Genomic DNA, 17393 nt, shown 5'->3' with positions numbered 1-17393 from the left:
TGATCCTAGGGGTACATGCATGCAACCCCGAGAAAGGTTGGCCCGTCCACCCCGACCCCAATCCCCGGCTGATCCCATTCCCTGGTTGCAAAGCCGCCTGCAAGCGACAATGGGTGCCAGCAGGCCTTACACAGCGACAATCCCGCCACGCAGGGGGCTGTTGCGGCCGGAAAAGCTGCATTTGCAGTCATCTGCAGTAATTTACTCCTCTTACCTATGTGGGAGACTGACGGGTGGCCACAGCAGCGACACGCAGGCACACAGCAAAGCATCCTCCGCCGTGCGCACCACCTGGTCTCGCTGGTGTGGCCTGGATCACGAACCGGCGAGCTCCATCGAGGGAGCCATTTTTAAACACAGCTTTGGCACCCAAGTACTGTCTGCCAACCTCGGACATCGCTTCCGGCCTCTGTTATCCTCGCGTGTATTCTCCCGAAATTCACTTCCACGCGTCAGTCAACAACCGTATGTATGTACATCTGTCTGCACGCCTACGAAAATGCTCAACGCCTCGTGATGCCCCTGCAACTTCCCATGTGCACTCTCTTTCCGAAACACCCACGAAGCCTCAACATGCAGGGATAGTCTTCATGTTTCGGGCCTCCTCAGGCCATAGTCCCATGCAAATGTGCCGGAATCTGGTCTTTGTCGCCTCGGCTGAACAAAATAACACTCGAGGAGAACGGGCGAAACTTCTGCTTGGAGAACCATTCCTACTCACCAGTTTATCAGCTACCTTCCGCATTAGAAACTCGCATATCAAGGGAGCTCTCCTGTGCAGGTAGCCTTGCACGCCCGCCTTGCGCTGCCTGGTCTCCCGAATGGCCCCACGGACCTCATGGTTGGAGCACCGTAGTGCGTGTGCAATCTTGTTCCAGTTCAGCGTCTGTCTGCTCAACTCGGCTCGGTCGTTATGGTTGGCCCACAAACGTCCAGCTCAACCAACCAGGCTTTCCCATATGTACCATGCTTGAGGGGCATCCTGTCGGGCGCCACAAGGAGCTGAATATCGAACCTGGTGCGAAGGCAACCCACGAACCGGAAATGCCTACTGCTGCCTCGGTAACTCCCGATAAACTCGTTGCCGCAAGTGAGGCTTCCCATCGCGTGCCAACCCCGCAGGGGATGACCTGCAGTTTCCAGCGTCAATGCTATACTTACTCATCGGGGTCTGGGTGTGCTGCGCCATCTTTAACCATGCTTACACAAACAACCCGGCCAGGCCGTGAGTGGTAGCTCCATAAGCCAGTCCCAGGACACCAACCCAACAGGCGGGCGGTTGCCTGTACCCTCATGCAGCTCGCTGTCCAGTCAAACAAACAAGGCAATCACAGTGGTCGAGACTGGGGTGCCTTCTGCGGCTCACCCTTGCAGGGTGCAGTTGGGCGGAACTCCAAACACCAGTTCGCGTTCCTGGCGGGACAGGACTTACATGCATCGCAGTTCCATTCATTCCAGATTCTTGATGTTCCGATATGCTACACTCCCTTCCCGCCGCCTTCACCCACTGAAATACATCACGAAATCCGCCAACGGTATTAGCTTGACGGTATTTGTTTCCTAATATTGCCCCAACACTCTGCTTTTCCCGCTCTTTGGTGACTCGAACCCGACGGAACCCGCTTTCCGCCCCCGAGGCAACGAGGCAACGAGGGAGTGAACCACCCAAGCGGAGAAGCCCGCAAGATCACACAAATAGCCAGAACCAACCAGGCGGAACGTCGCCTCGCGGTCCGATCCCAACAGTTTGGAGAGCCTGGGAGCTGAGAAAGAAGTGGCGCGCATTCTTGTCAACTTGGCAATTTCCTGCTCTTAACGAACGTCACTCTACAACCATCCCACCCCATCTCACCGATTTCGACGTCCCCACGTGCGACCCATTCCTCGACATCTCCTCCACCACCAACAGTTTTTTCCGGTAGCTCTATATAAGAGACGCAGCGGAGCGTGATACAGTGAGTGCGGTCTATTTTCCCCGAGTGGAAGTTGATGTCCCTTCTCTTGTATATATACGTCATTGAACCCATCGGACAACCATCGAACCTCCACAGTTCTCATTCGCATGACTATCATCTCAAGTTTCGTCGGATGCAGCTCTTTCCCAACGTCAAGTACACCCTTTTTAGTGCCACTTTTTTTCTCTCCGGCTTTATCTTCCAACTCTCCACCAACAACCACCCTACCTAGCGTCTGCTGACCACCTGCAAGCCTCCGGCACATCACCATCTGTACCTGGCTTACTTTCCGATTATCACGCTGCTGCATATACTAGGCCTCCCTTAGCCGGCCACGTTGCTGTATGGTCGTCGCACAGCATTTTGAAACCTTTATTACCTTTTAAACTTGCCTGCCAACCTGCCCAAAATCTCCCCCGCGTTTCTCATCCGCACTATCGACCCCGCAACCAGTAAACTACCCTAAAGCTCAGCAACCCGCCGCAAACTCTCCAGAAAAGTCCACGTTCCAGCAAACTCCTATCACATTCGCAGCCATGGACGCTGAGGATAAGTCTGTTACCGATGTGCGCGAGGGGAATCCCACGGCTCCAGTGAAGACCGACGACCCTAAAGCGCCGGCCGAAGGCGGTGCCAAAGCAGTGGAAGGCGAAACCACGACCAACGACAGGTCTGAGGCCAAAAAGAAATCCATCAAAGGGAAGCGCTCCAAGAAACACTCCAAGCGCAAATCGAAGAAATCCAAAAAGGCCGTGTCGCCCGAGTCTTCGTCTGGCTCGGATAGCGATGACGATGATGATGATGATGGCGGTGGAACTACTTCCGCGTCATCTTGGGACGACGACCAGTCCGAAACAGAAGCCCCAAGGAAGAACCGGGTGGTTAAGAAGCGCCAGGAACCCCAAAAACCCAAAAAGAAGGCGCGCACAAAGAAACATGGCAAGGCCCTTTCCCGAGTGGCAGAGTCCGAGTCAGATTCCGATTCCGATTCTTTGGACAGCGACGGAAGTGGCAGATCAGACAACGACGAAAATCAGAAGACCCAAGCCAACCTGGCGCAGCAAATCCAACAACTTATTCTGCTGCAGCAGCAACAGCATCAGCAGCAGCAAGGCGGCGGTTCGTACGGGTACCCATCAGGTCACAGTAACGCCGTCCCCCCTCCCATCTACGACACTGGGCTCCGGCGTAGCCCCCCAAGGCCCCGTCGTGGGGGGGTACGCTCCTCTGGGCGAGCAGCCCTCAACCTCGGTGGGGTTGACCCCAACCTGCTCTTGGATGCCAACCAGTCGAATGACAAGAAGAAGCGGCAGAAAGCAACAAAGCTGGACTACAAGCGCGTTGACCAGGTGTGGGACGATGCAATCCACAACTACAAGCTCCAGGACACAGCCGAAGGAAAAGTTGACGCTCAGTACGAAGAGTTCATCTTTCATGTCCGCCGGACTTTTGATTGGGAAGGAAAGTACAAAGCTACCATTGTTGACATCAAGAGCAAGTTGCTTCGAGAGTGCCTACAAGATGTCATAGGGGACATAAAAGGCGTCAGCTTGGTCGACGACACGCCCAAACTCGACCCCAACATGCTCTTCCTGTAAGTTTGAGCCTGAAATACACTGTACTCCCGCACTCACATGGGCCGCAGGTACCTCGAGGATCTTCGTAAGCACTCGAAGGAGCTAAAGAAGACAAAGGCGACCAAGGGCGACAAGCAGGAGCGCAAAAAGGAGCAAAAGCGCATTGAGCAGAAGCGCCAACATCTGAGAGTGCTCGTCAAGTACATCAACAAAGACTATGCTGATATCAAGAATAGGTATGTGGTGCTCGCCTTGCTTTAACCTTCCTTTCAGCGCTCACTAACATGTTTTGCAGTCTCTACCCCATGCTGGAGAACGGGTTGATTACATTCGACCTGCTTTGGGCCTTGTGGAAGCCCAATACATTGGCGTATACGACCACATACGGCTCGCACGATGAACCCCGCGTTTTCAAGGTGGAAATGGCAGAAAAACATCACGGCCTCATGAAAGGCGACTACTACTACCTCGAGGGCAAGTACTTTGAGTATGACGGGAAGCAGTACGGGTTCGGGAACGTCGCCGAGGAGATTGGCGATTTCCGCGGTGCGCGCAAGATTACCGGCCTCGCATGCTACCCCCTCAAGTACCACAAGAACGAAGCACAGCTGCGCAAGGATCTGATCGAGCGTGGCAAGAAATTTGTGTCACTGGGCGGGGTGCACTACAAGAGCCACCAGGGCATGGCCTACTACAAAAAGAAGAAGTCCATCATCAAAGTCAACATCAACGGTCGCATCATGGTGGATCCCAGCATCCACCGGCGCATCAATCCCAACTATCCAATCTCCCTTGTACGGCCAAAGGACCATGACCTCCTCTCCGACGATGAGGGCTCGGACAGCGAATCCGGTTGCTGCGGATGCGACTCGGATGAGGAGGGTAATGGGAGCAGTGGCGGCGAGAAACTCAAGTATGTCACCAAGGCGTATAAAGACGGGAAGGGCAAGGTGCAGCTTATACGTGTGCCCAAATCCGACGACGACGACGATATCGTCGGAGAGAAACTCGACAATGTGGCCGCCAAGGGCGAGGACGCATCGCAGGAGGACGACCAGGGCACGGCGACGCCTTCATCAGACGGCACCAAAACCAAGCCAGTACCCGAGTTTAGCGATGAAGAGTACCTAATCGCGTCCCCGGTCGTGCTTGGGTTCGCCTTTGCCGAGAAGCTGTGGCTAGAGTTCACCGTCTCGGGCGTTAAAGAAATCCAGTGGAACGAGGCGGCGTACGAGTCGTTGGTTCTGGAACCAAAGACGAAGGATATCGTCAAGGTACGTTCATCGACAACCCCTCTTTCTCTGTGCGGGGCCTCTCTAACAGAATCGGGGAGCTAGGCACTCGTTGAGTCTCACAAGTACCATGCCGCCGAGAGCATCGATGACGTTATTCAGGGCAAAGGCAAGGGGCTTGTTGGTACGTTGAAACGCTAATTTCTGGTGCACTTCACCACTGACTTCTTTACAGCTGTCCTCCATGGGCCTCCTGGCACGGGCAAGACCTTGACCGCAGAAGGTATTTCGGAGCTGCTGAAATGCCCCCTGTACATGGCGTCGGCCGGTGAACTGGGAACCGACTCCCGGTTCCTCGAGAGCGAGCTCCAGAAGATCCTAGATATTTGTCACGCATGGGGTGCGATTCTCCTCTTGGACGAGGCCGATGTTTTCTTGGAGAAGCGCAACATGCACGACATCCACCGAAATGCCCTCGTCAGCATCTTCCTCCGGCAGCTCGAGTACTTCCAGGGCATCTTGTTTCTGACCACAAATCGGGTCGAGGTAAGCACAAACCGGCGCTGGCCGAAGAAAGGATATATGTATGCTGATTCATGTCTGGTAGACCTTTGACGACGCTTTCCAGTCCCGCATCCACATCGCCTTGCGGTACGACAGCCTTGACCACCGGGCTAAGAAGGCCATCTTCAAGATCTTTATCGAGCGTGTGCGGGTGCTTGAGAAGATCAACTTAATGCCCTTCAGCGAGGAGGACTACACGGCGCTGGCACGGCACGAGCTCAACGGGCGGCAGATCAAGAACACGGTGCGTACAGCGCAGGCGCTGGCCGTCAACAAAGGCGAGCCCCTCGCGATGACCCACATTCGGCAGGTGTTGGATGTGCAGACCAACTTTGAGCGCGATCTCAAGGGCGGCCCCGGGTACCAGGATGCCATGAGGAGCTATTTCTGAAGCTCCCGATCATCGATCTTAACCCTCTTAGCTTTCCTTTTCCTACTTGCAAGTTCATTAGGTCCATCGCTCTGCAATTTGGGGTTTTGTGTTTTGGCTGGCGCGTCTCTGAGGTCCGCCTTATCGCGGGGTTCGCATCAGACAGGGGATCATTATGTTTTCTTTCCTTGAGCGTCTCACTGCTTATACAAACAAATATTTCCCCCACGCTTCTTATGATCATTTCGGGATATCTTGGGCTTTCTATAATAAAGGAGACGGCTGTGACGGAGCATTACAATGGGAATGGGTAACATTAACCTTCCTCAATTGGTTTCGTTCCCCTCGTGCCGCCACCCTGCCACCTCAAGCCTCCCTGTTGGCGCCCCGCAAGTCTGGGCCACCGATTCAAGGTTTGCAAGCGATGTGGCCCAGTCAAACCAGCCATTTCCGGGACTAGCTAGCCCACTAGCAATTTAACTCAGTTTATCAGCTGCATCTCGTTAAGAAGTAATCACCATGTGACAAGCCCCCACCATTAGCGACGTCATCTGATTCCAATAGCAGCTGAAACCCCAATGTCTCGTTGGCCCGGTTTAGGACACCAACAACGCTAACGCAGTGAACGGCGCGAGAGACGAGAGAGATGGCGCAGGGAAAGAGTCGTCCCTCCGGGAGCCATTTAGTTATCCTCTCTCTCTCTCAACCCATCTCCCAGTCTCCCCATCGCTCTCTCGATCGCTGAAACCACTTTCTCTGACTGCCAAGCCCGACCAATTCGGAGCTCCACCACCCGCTCAAAGAGTTTCTTGACGACGGGCAGCAAAGGACCGAGCCGGTCGCGTCGTGAGACCAACAAACTGCCAAAATGCCTGGGCCGGCATGGAGCCGCTTCCTCGGCTGGGATCGGCACACAAGTCGAGGACACCATGATCGCAACAGCAGCTGGTGGGATGAGTCGAGACAACGGCGTGCGTGCGACCCAATGGCTATTTCTTGCCAATTGACTGTTTAGAGGCTAACCGTGTATGTGCCCACCAGTTCTCCCGAGCTATCGCGACGACTCCATTCAGTCGGCAATTCCAGCCGAGAACGTCACCGAGGTCGCCCTCCGCATCCGCCACTTGATCGAGGAGTGCGTGCCCTGCGAGCTCAAGGAAAACCATATCACATCCCCGCACAGCAAGGTCATCACCTCCAAGGTGATCAAGGCTGCTAAGGAGGCAGGTGGCCGCGAGCATGGTGCTTGTGTGGTGTTTTGCCTACTGGTCAACAAGCGCTGGTGGCGCCACCAGGCGCTGATTGAGTTGTGGGATGCCGACCTCCACTATCTCCGGGCTGTTGCCTGCGAGGTCATCGCCAAGAAGATCATCGAATCCGAGGAGGATTCCGAGTACTTGTTGCACTCGGTCCTGCTCAAGCGGTACTCCATCCTAGTCGATGGCCACGCAACCCACCCCGTCAATGTCATCGAGAAAGCGGTTGACCTCCACGCCCTGCGCGTCATCGGGTCCTCAGGCTATCAAAAATGTATCAACTTCCTCTGGCGCGGGTGGCTAGTCCAGGACGAGAACGATCCGGCCACCTTCGTGGATTACAAGGACAGAGACAACACATCTTACATTGCCCATCTGGATCCAGACCGCATGCGCGCGCCCATGTATCAGAATGCCACCCAGATGCTCATGTCATTCGCCTACCTCGGCCTCTACACCGTTGCCATGAACACGGTGAACGAGGACGGGGGCATCGACGCTGTCGAAGTTTTTCTCTATCTCTTCACGCTCGGCTTTATCTGCAACGAAATCGCCAAGCTCTGGAAAGCGGGCTACCGCATCTTGAACTTTTGGAACGCATTTAACTCGATGCTGTACAGTCTGCTGATCACCAGCTTTGTGCTGCGCTGCATCGCGCTGAGCCACCCCCAGGGCGATCCCGACGGACTGCGGCACCACTACAGCACCCTGAGCTACAGCTTCCTAGCCGTGAGCGCCCCCATGTTCTGGGCCAGGTTGCTGCTCTATCTCGATAGCTACCGCTTCTTTGGCGCCATGCTAGTCGTACTCAAGGTCATGATGAAAGAGTCTATCATTTTCTTTGCGCTGTTGGCCTTCATCATCGTTGGGTTCCTACAGGCATTCATAGGGCTCGACTATGCCGATGATAGGGTTGTCGAGGACATCCTCTTCATCATTCAATCCATGGCCAATGCCGTGATGCAGTCTCCCGACTTCAGTGGCTTTGAGAGGTTTCAGCCGCCGTTTGGCCTGATCTTATACTACTGCTTTACTTTTGTAGTTATGGTACGTATAATCGCCCTGGTCTGCTTTTTATCCTCGGTTTACTAACACCATCAACAGGTTGTGCTCCTCAATATCTTGATCGCGCTATACAACTCAGCCTATGAAGATATTTACGACAACGCCAACGACGAGTACCTCGCTATTTTCGCTCAGAAAACCATGACCTTTGTCCGCGCCCCGGACGAAAACGTTTTCATTGCGCCCTTCAACCTAATCGAGATCTTTGGGCTTGTCCTCTTGCTCGAGTGGTGGATGGACAAGAAAACATACGAGCACATCAACGACATCGTCATGGGCATTATCTACTCACCTCTGCTCCTCGTATCAGCGTACTTTGAGATGCGCTGGGCCCAAGATATCCGCGCGAACCGCGCCCGTGGCGATGCCGACGATGATACTATTGAGGAGTGGGAGCAAATGGTCGGGCAGTTCGACTTCGAATCAGATGGCTGGAAGAAGCAGGTCGACTCCGCCAAGAGTAACCTCGAAGAGGACCCTGCGGTATCCGAGATCAGAAGGCTGAGGGAGGAGGTAGAGCAGCTGAAGGAGATGATCGTGTCTTTGCACAAGGCCGTGGCCGAGAACAAGACTAAGAGCGAGAACACCGAGAGCTAAGCATAGCAGTTACGCTACGCTCTGCGTGGCTAGCGGGCTGCGAGCTGGCGAGCTCAGTGGTGGAAACAGGCAGGCTAGATAGTTTGCTTATACCTCAGCATTCTTGATAACTGGCCCCACACTCCGTCCCCCTCCTCAAGAGAGCCTCCACCCGTTCAACAAACGCCGAACTCCAGCTGCAGAGTAGTTACGGGTATTGTTTCCAGCTAAAGAGACACAGGGCTGTGAAAAAACTTGCTTCCCTGGCCCTGAAATGAGGCCGTCCAAGCATACCGGTGATAACAACGATGGTATCTACACCAATGGTCTGCTCCGGTATGGAATAATACTCTTATGGGGCGCTTAACAGCCAGTAAGGTGCAGCCCAAACTCAACACAGCACGCACTTGTTTGCAATCACATCTAGAAACCAATGCTAGCTCCATCTAAAACAAACAAACAGCAAGAAAAAACCAGGGTCTGGGAACTCCCATCCTTCATATTCTCAAGGAGTGAGTTGCGAGTTATAACTTGGCAATCTGGGGCAAAAACCTTAATTCTGATCAGGGTCCGATCAGCGAGGAGCACGATCTGACGGGCCGGCCCGTCCCTACGTCACCGGGGTAGCAAAAGGAGCCGAGGTGTTGGACGAGACCTTCGAGCATAGGTACATTTCACCACTTTTCCAGGTTGCTCAAGCAGGCGGGAACAGCAACATCCAAGCGATCAAATCACCCTCAAGTAGGGTTAAACAATATTGTTGCCGATCTCACCTCCTCGTACATGTCGATGAAGGCGTTTACATACCTAACTAGAACCATGCCGCACCATATGTCCTTGAGCGCCCCTTCCCGCCAACCCAGATAGCCAGCCCTCCGAAACTCCTTCCTGACACAAACCCCGAGCAAATCGATGCCCAACAGGAATAGGGCCGCCATACTGAGATATACCCACCCAGGTCCCACGTACAAAAAAACAATGAAAATGTAATGTTACAGGTACATGCAGTACCACGCGTGCGTCCGAAGCCAGGCCACATTGTTCCGCGGTCAGTGTTCCTTTCCCCAATAGCCCATGGCCATTATGATACAAAGCCCAAAAGCAACTAATCCGGAAAAAAAAGAAGGATGGCGAATTAATGAAGTATGAAAGAAGGATGATGACCCATGAAACCGCACCGCGATCTAACTAGGCGGACTTGGGCATGGTCAACCGATCAATCCATTGGACGCCGGAGAAGCCATGGCGAGAGAAAGTAGAGGGGAGACTCACACTCCGCCTCCCATGAATGCGGCCAGGTCATCAAGCTCCAGCAGCTGCCTCTCAAACGCCGCACAAAGCTCGATAGCTGACATGTCAACATCCGGGCCGGGTTGTGGTGGCTGGGGGAGACCGCTGACGGACGTCGACGACATGGCACCAGGGGAGTCTACCTTGGGCGCAAGGCTAGAGGGCGGAGGGCTAGCCGTAGCTGGAGTCGACGCGCCAGCAGATCCACCATTAATCGTGGTGATCCCGGGTCGTCTCGGGGCCGGAGGCTCGCTATCTCGGCCCTCCATGCTGGCAGGAGGCGGAGGAAGTGGTACAGGCGGGATAGCCTGGTCATAGTCCATGGGATCAGGGTTCGTGTCAGCCTGACTAATAATGTCGTCCTTGACCGAAGGCGAGACACGGTGGGCCTGCTTGCTATCCTCGCGCGATTCGTGGATGTCGCGGGACACATTATTCACCTCGCGCAGGACCTTTGTCATGACAGAGAGATGACGTTGCCAAGGGAGGACCAGCGGCCAAGACTCAGACCCCTCCTGGCAGAGTCTCAGGCTGTCGCGGACGATGTTTCCAGCCGACTCGATGACGTCGGGCGGTGCGAGTCCCTTGAGGGTAAGGTAGGCGACCGTTGAACCTGCGGTGAAGGCGGAGAAGAGCATAAAGATCGGGAAACAGAGAATGCTATCCTTATCCGCCCCGGTCTCCAGTGCTAGAAGCGAGTGGATGATGCTATGCGACGCGCCAAAAATGCGATCGACTGCCTCACCATGAGTATGAGAAGACAAGCGCCAAGCATCAATAGAGAAGTTCTCGTCCGTAACGGCCTGGAGAATTCGGCGGCGGTTGACAAAAATGGTGCCGCAGTTGAGGAGTGCGTGGATCATCGCGTACGTGTAGCCGCTACCCATGGTGATATGCAGGGTGATTTGCCCAGGCTTGTCGGCAAAATGCAACGGCAGCGACTGGCGGATCGCGTCGATCTGATGCTCCAGGGCCACACACTGAGCCTCGGAAAACGTCTCGAGAGTAGTAGTAGTCATCATCTCCACGACATTGCGCCAAGCCTTGGTTGCCAACACGATGTGACCAAATTCGCCCACTTCGGCGAGAGGGCCGTTAGAGTCCGACATGCCCGGCGGCGAGGCCTCATTCAGGGTGCGGACATAAACCGGGCTCCCAAAGTGATAGTTCATATCGAGGCATGGGAGCGATACATCTTTGACGTCATGCGACGACAGAGCCGGGTGGCGCCCAGGGCTGCTGGTGAGGAAGCAGTCGAGAATGTAGATCAGCCAAAGGGTGCGTCGGAATGACTCGTCCTGGAGGAACTGGTCCGGCTCGGGCTGCTGGAGGTGGGTGTGGACAACCCGGTACATCTGTGCCATACGGGCAGCCTGACCGAGGTAGACGTAGGCACGCACAGCATTGCGGCAGCCCCACTCGTGGACGACAAGCAAGCAGAGGGCTTGGATATCCGCAAGGCTGGGTTGGTCCATGGCCTGCATGATGAGGCCAATGGTCTTGCTCGCGAAGTGTTCAGCGGCGGCTGAACCGCCGCCATGGGCCCCATACCGACGAATCATGGCTGGAGAATGCCTGTTGTGTCCATGTTAGAATCGAATCACCAATTCAAAACGCCAAGTGGGCCGGGAGTCCCGGATGGCGGCTCCACACCCAGCCGGCAGGGTCGGGAACGGCGACGGCACTCACCGAGCAGCGGTGGTCAGCAACGCATTAACCATGGTGGGGTCCATGGAAGCATTCTTGAGCTGTTGAAGGAAAGATGGCTTGTGGAAAGCCACGCATGCTGGCAACGTCTTTGAGATGACGCGCTCGCCCTCTTGCATCAGCTCCGGTGTAAGTCTGTGAGAATATGGTTGTTAGCCCAGGTTGAAGAACACTGTGAGTGCTCTCGAGCCCTCGTAGATACGGCAAGCCCATCGGAATGAAAGCAGCACAAAACCCGAAGGAAATGGGCTAAACGCCGTGATGGGTATGGGGATGTGAGGATACGGAGATTGTGGCTGCGTGCCAAGGCCAAGACAATCGGGGTGAGACGGGAAGCTGTGCACGGAGCAAAGGAAAATTGCGTGTGCCGGTTTGGGAAATGAGGCCCGGGTGGGGAAAATTGGAGCTGCCTAGCCCTCCGGAACCAACGCTAAAAATTGAGGAACTCGGAGGGTGGAGGTCGCCCGGGCGCGGAAGAAAAAAGGCGCTGCTAACGGAGCACCGGAAATCGAGGGAAATGCGCGAGGTGGGCACAAGAAACCACCTGCCCACCCAGAAAGAAAAGGTTGTGTAATGCGTGCAGTCGCGAGAGATACAAAGAAAGGGAGATGAGACATACTTTTCAGTCGTCGTTGAGACGTGGCGTGACACGCTTGAGGGCGGAGGCGCCTGACGGTCGCCCGATGTGCTAGAGACAGTCCGCTCGCTGGGTAGGGACTCGCGAGCCCGCTGCTGGACGCGTGCCGGTGATACTCCATGGCCGCCGTGACTCATGGACTCGGAGGGTAGATAACATTCGTGCATGCCTTTTGCGCAATTCTTGCACGGTGATCGGCCGTTCTCGTAGACGCATTTAGTCTTGCCTTTCCGACAGCGCACACAGGCGCCGCCGGCACGAAGGGCTGTCGATCGCACGACCGACGCCATGGTTGATGATGGCTGGTTTGTGATCAGGCTCACTGGGTGCTGTGGGTGGGCTGATGAAACCAGGACGCGTCTCGCAAGCGAGAAGGTGTTGCGGGTTGGTTTTAGGTGATGGACGCGGGGCACCGGAAAGACCGACAATGCCGGAGGAAAATCAAGTGAGGTCCGGAGCTGCGCCGGAGTCGAAAACTCGATGGGCCGATGCAGCACAAAGGAAAAAGTGATCTTATTTGAATCCGGGATGCGAGCCGGTAAAAGGCCTTTCGGTGCGGAGGGTGAGTCGGTCGCGGGGAGGAGAGAAGGGGGAAGGGAAGGCGAGGGCAGGAAGGACGGGGGGAGCGATGGGGTAAAAAGGGCTCGGGCGGATCTGTAACCTCAGGAAGCGAGGAAGGGAGGCGGCGGCAGCGCTCGCAGAAAAGAGGCCACAGTCGGGCGGATCGGCTGATGGTGCCGGGGGTCCTGAGGGAGACGGGGAGAAAGTGGGGACAATTGATGGAAACCACCATGAGCAACAAGTGCCCCCAGCATCGGCCGCCACAGCCCGGCGCCCGGTAGACAAGATGACGATCCACTTAGCTAAGTCACCCGCGGACCTCTACTCCGTCATACAACATCATCGAGTCATCGCCTCGTCTCAACTCATGAATTTAAGATGCTAGTGAATGGCTCTGACTCGACACTCTGGGCCCGCCGAGTTGTTTGCTTTGTTCCCCTCCGTGGCGCGACACCGAGACACGGATGCCTCAGCTCACCAAGCCCGGCGCGAACAAAGCCGCTGATTGGTACACAACTCGAGACGGCGACGGGCTGGGAACCATGCCTTTCATATCGGCTCACAGGTTAAGGCTTCTCCATGTTATATCTATCCTGACTCGTAGTTTTTCACGCGACACCGCTTGCATGTTGCCCTTGGGGAGACAATTGACAAACAATAAGCCGGGCAAGCGTTCAAAGGCCGCCTGCCCGGCCGGATCTTCAGCTGCATGCAACCAATGGTAAGCTAAGCGGCAAGCGGCAGAGGAGCAGGCTTCCGTGCGTCCATGGAAGGCGACTACGACGACCTTTGGCAATCCGCGACACCGCACCCGAGCTGCCCTTGAGCGCCCGCGCTGCCTCCCGCCCAAGCAACACGGCGCTTTCCTTTGGCCTCCGGGCTGAATGCGGGTCCCTCTGGGAGGGAGCCCCACACACAGTCCGGACGCTCGTGCCCTAATTCACATCCGCCACAAATCCATGATCTCATTCGCGCCCCATCGGCAAATTCGGACGCGCCCTAGCATCGCATGTTCGCGCTATTGCATTCTTCGGACGGGCACAGTCCAAGTTCCGGACCGCAATGGTGAACAGTCGCGGGCGTCACGCGCAGGAATGCTACGTCAGGCCAAAGTGGGGCCGTGTTCCGGCTTGGGCCGTCCCAAAGTAAGAGTTCCCATTGCCATCCCCGTTCAGTCCTACGCCTCCCTCGTCAAAACTGAGGGACGTATTATACTGTTAACAAGCGAGGTGGCAAAGCAGTAGTTTTTCTCAAGGTGGCTGCGCCTCGCGACGAACCAATCTCCAGGCCGGCCGACGCCCAACAACTTTACCGCTCCCGAACCCTCCAATCCGCTCTCGGACTCCTCGGCCGCCAGGCTTTCCGACGCCGGTTGCTGCGCATCCACTTCCCTCCGCGACCGTGGGAGTAAATGTATAGGCATCATAATGCGGAAAATTAAAACCAGCGTGTTGCCGAACATGCCTTGTATACATAGAACCTTAAAACAACATTCGCACAATCTAGCGCAAAGTCTGCGCGAAAAGAGGAAGCGGCAACCGCCCCAGGGCAGCAATCTCCGGGTGCGAAGTCCGCCAGTCACGATTGGCACCAGCAAAAATCCTCGGGGGGACACAGCACCCTCGGGAGCGGGTGGGGTCGCCGGAGATGCAGGACGCACACCACCCACCATGGGCGGGTTGCCCGTGGGTGGAACTCAGTTGTAGGGGCTCGGTCTGGCCCCCCTTGCCCCAAAGACCTCCTCTCCGTGACGCCGGCCGCTTTCTGATGAGCGGCCTCCGCATCATGCACCTTGTTACCATCTAACTCACCTCGGTTAACGAATGGTTGCGAGGTAAATACAAAGACGGATTGTTGACCTTTGCACGAACTCGTGGATCCGGCTGTCTGGGTGGGATCTCTCCGCTCCGGGAAGATCGCGGAGTGTTCTCAATCTGACAGCGCACACTCCGGACGTCACTCCCTTTCCGGTCCACACCGTTTCCGAATCCTGACACCATTGACATGAGGTCGGTATAGAGGGCCTACACAATCGGCACGGTTATTTCGGATAGTGCAGGCACAGTTTTTATCCTGAATGATGGCTTTCATATTGGACGGTGCTCTGTTTGTCCGCGACCCGTCCAAAACACCTCACCGGGCGACCAAGCGCAGCGCCTGGCCTTAGCGCCCGCCCCCGCGCCGCGACCGGGCAAGATGGTAGCCCCCGACACTGGAGAACGCACCCATTGATATGTAACCACAGTTAAAAAAGAAACACGCAGAATTGTAGGGGAATGATAGTAGAATCGCGGCCGCCAAAGCGCCTGATCATACGGAGTAGATATATACTTGTAGGCCCTTATGGACTCAAAATATCCATGCGCATGTTCTAGCGTCTTCTGAAAACCCCACCACTAACACCACTTCTGCCCCGTTTCTGAAACCACCAACTGCGTCGTCCACACTCGTCCTGGTTCACCGGGAGCTTGGATTGATTTGACTGCTGTCACCTGTGTTGCCGAAAGTCTGAATCAGGGAGAAACAAACTCAGCGGCGACAACTCCGCCCCCACTTCGGTCGGCTGTTCGGTGGGCGGCCCACAACAACGACCACTTCAAATGCCCGCGAGGATGGAAGAGGGCAAGAAGGGTAAAAACACCGGCACTTTAAGTGCGGCAGCCGCTAAAATAATATTTTGGCCTACAACGGCAATTCACTAGGATTAGGGAAGTAGAAATCCGTTGTTTCTCAATATTGCCCCTCCCCTAACGCACCGAGTAGATGTGTGCTTAGTAGGTGACAGTCTTTCTTCGTTCTGCCTCGCTTGGCCCGCTCTACAACGCGGGTTGACCTATTTCTGGTACGCGCTTTCCTCAACTAAAAAGAGAAAAGGTTAAGTGCATCCGTCATCTATCGGAAATGCAATCCGTCTAGTGGGGCGGTTGTGAAAGATGAATCAGATCGGAGCAGGGCCCACCGCAGCCGGCACGGTGACCCAGACGGGAGTGTGTTAAAACATCTCCCGGGTGTAAATTTACAGTAACGACAGCTAAAGGAGTGGCACTATAGGGTCAAGTACTCCAGGTAAGAGGCAGCGGAAGAGCAACAACACCCACCATGGCGTATATCCCGGCATTCGCCGCTCCCGGGCGGCAACAAACCGTCCTCCGGGTCCAAAGACCGATAAAGCTCGGTGCCAATCATCCCGGCGGCGGATAATGGCGTACCAAATGCCGCCTCCCCGGATAATGCCATTAGACTCAAGACCAATGAAGACGATGGCGTCCGATTCTACACCCAACATATAAAGTTGGCTTTAGCATGCCGGCAGAGACCACGGACAATAACTACAGCCTCTTCCACATGAGGCCCCGCCAGGCCCGGACACAAAGTGCAAGTTCACAACTCCGACCCCCCGAGCGGCCCTCCTGGCTAGTGCCGAAGTAGTTCCTCCGGCAAACATACATAGCGCAATCCCTGGGGCGTCCGTCTCCACCGTAAACCGATTCGTTCCGTTCAAGACGACGGTGTCTTGACCTCAACCGAGCCATCGGCCATCCCAAAATACGCAGCAACGGGCTTTTGCGCGCCGCTGGCAACCTGGAGCCCGTTCTTCCCGTAAAACAAGCCGATCTCAGCCACCCCGGGAATCTTGATCAACCCATCCGCCAGTGCGTCAACAGTCCAGGCGCCATCGGTCCCGCGGTCAGTTTCTGTGTCCTTAGGGAGTAGAAGCGGAGCAAAGGGCGCATCGATAATCCACAAGCCGTTGTCTGTGACGATGGCGCCAGCCTTTCCAGGTAAACCGGGGCGTATACGGGGGTTTTGCGAGCCCATCCGCTGGAGTTCGTCGAGGACTCTCGGGGCAGCCATGGGGAGCACCTCGATGGGAATTCCCTTTTTCCACGCGGTCCCCAGGCGTGGTGAAAGCTTGCGGAAGTCGGCGACGCAAACAAACTGCTTAGCGCTGGCGGCCACGATCTTCTCCTGCCACAAGCAAGCGCCACCGCCTTTGATCAGATTCATGTCGTCATCCACCTCGTCGGCGCCGTCGAACGCAACATCCAGCTGCTGACCAGCGGGCAGCTTGCTGATGTATTGCAGGGTCAGCCCTGCCGCCTCAATCAACTCCTCGGATTGAGAGCCTGTCGGGTAAAAGGCCATCTTGGACGTCGCCGCGGGTCCGAGCGCGGCAATTGCCTCGACCACGTAGACGACAGTGCTCCCGGAGCCAATGCCTATCCTGGTATACTCTGGGAGCAGGTGGTCTTTGACAGCCTGGTAGGCGGCGAGACGCTTCGACGTCTCCACCAGCTTAGCCTGCTCCTCTGCCGTGGTCGACATCCTGCGGGGATGTGCCGGTGTTGTTGTTCTTGTTGTCTGGAAGCCGATAATAGACGGGATTAAGGTCGTCGGTGGCAGGTGGCTGAATGCGCGAGATGAAGAAAATACACCGGCCCGGGTGGAGAGCTGGACAACGCTCCGGAAGAACGGAGGAGTGGGCTGAAAAGAAGGACGGCCGACAGCGGACGCAAGAAAGGCACGGTGGAGTCTGCGCATGAACGTGATATTTAGCCTCGCCGCTGGGCCTGCAATCCGCTTATTCATGAGCCCAGACTTC

The 17393-nt window shown here is 55.7% G+C and overlaps 6 protein-coding genes across 6 annotated transcripts; 2 read left to right on the top strand and 4 right to left on the bottom strand.

Annotated features, from left to right (window-relative positions):
• Window positions 1–605: 605 nt before the first annotated feature.
• Window positions 606–1189, bottom strand: CHGG_05076 (uncharacterized protein; the record flags this gene model as incomplete). Its single annotated transcript, XM_001224289.1, has 3 exons — window positions 606–713; window positions 836–936; window positions 1162–1189. The coding sequence occupies 3 exons, from the start codon at window positions 1187–1189 to the stop codon at window positions 606–608; spliced, it is 237 nt and encodes a 78-aa protein (XP_001224290.1).
• A 1302-nt stretch (window positions 1190–2491) lies between these two features.
• CHGG_05075 (uncharacterized protein) lies at window positions 2492–5719 on the top strand (the record flags this gene model as incomplete). Its single annotated transcript, XM_001224288.1, has 6 exons — window positions 2492–3549; window positions 3601–3768; window positions 3828–4806; window positions 4870–4948; window positions 5000–5310; window positions 5372–5719. The coding sequence occupies 6 exons, from the start codon at window positions 2492–2494 to the stop codon at window positions 5717–5719; spliced, it is 2943 nt and encodes a 980-aa protein (XP_001224289.1).
• An 847-nt stretch (window positions 5720–6566) lies between these two features.
• Window positions 6567–8616, top strand: CHGG_05074 (uncharacterized protein; the record flags this gene model as incomplete). Its single annotated transcript, XM_001224287.1, has 3 exons — window positions 6567–6669; window positions 6740–8001; window positions 8059–8616. The coding sequence occupies 3 exons, from the start codon at window positions 6567–6569 to the stop codon at window positions 8614–8616; spliced, it is 1923 nt and encodes a 640-aa protein (XP_001224288.1).
• Window positions 8617–9863: 1247 nt separating this feature from the next.
• CHGG_05073 (uncharacterized protein) lies at window positions 9864–12519 on the bottom strand (the record flags this gene model as incomplete). Its single annotated transcript, XM_001224286.1, has 3 exons — window positions 9864–11460; window positions 11575–11727; window positions 12212–12519. 3 exons carry the CDS (start codon window positions 12517–12519, stop codon window positions 9864–9866), a joined length of 2058 nt encoding a protein of 685 aa, XP_001224287.1.
• A 1773-nt stretch (window positions 12520–14292) lies between these two features.
• Window positions 14293–14796, bottom strand: CHGG_05072 (uncharacterized protein; the record flags this gene model as incomplete). Its single annotated transcript, XM_001224285.1, has 2 exons — window positions 14293–14592; window positions 14662–14796. The coding sequence occupies 2 exons, from the start codon at window positions 14794–14796 to the stop codon at window positions 14293–14295; spliced, it is 435 nt and encodes a 144-aa protein (XP_001224286.1).
• Window positions 14797–16288: 1492 nt separating this feature from the next.
• CHGG_05071 (uncharacterized protein) lies at window positions 16289–17116 on the bottom strand (the record flags this gene model as incomplete). Its single annotated transcript, XM_001224284.1, has 1 exon — window positions 16289–17116. The coding sequence occupies one exon, from the start codon at window positions 17114–17116 to the stop codon at window positions 16289–16291; it is 828 nt and encodes a 275-aa protein (XP_001224285.1).
• Between the last annotated feature and the right edge of the window lie 277 nt (window positions 17117–17393).

Source organism: Chaetomium globosum, genomic scaffold (assembly GCF_000143365.1).
Source record: "Chaetomium globosum CBS 148.51 scaffold_4 genomic scaffold, whole genome shotgun sequence".
Lineage (NCBI taxonomy): Eukaryota > Fungi > Ascomycota > Sordariomycetes > Sordariales > Chaetomiaceae > Chaetomium > Chaetomium globosum.
Note: the sequence above shows the minus strand (reverse complement) of the source record. Positions and strands in the feature narration are given on the sequence as shown.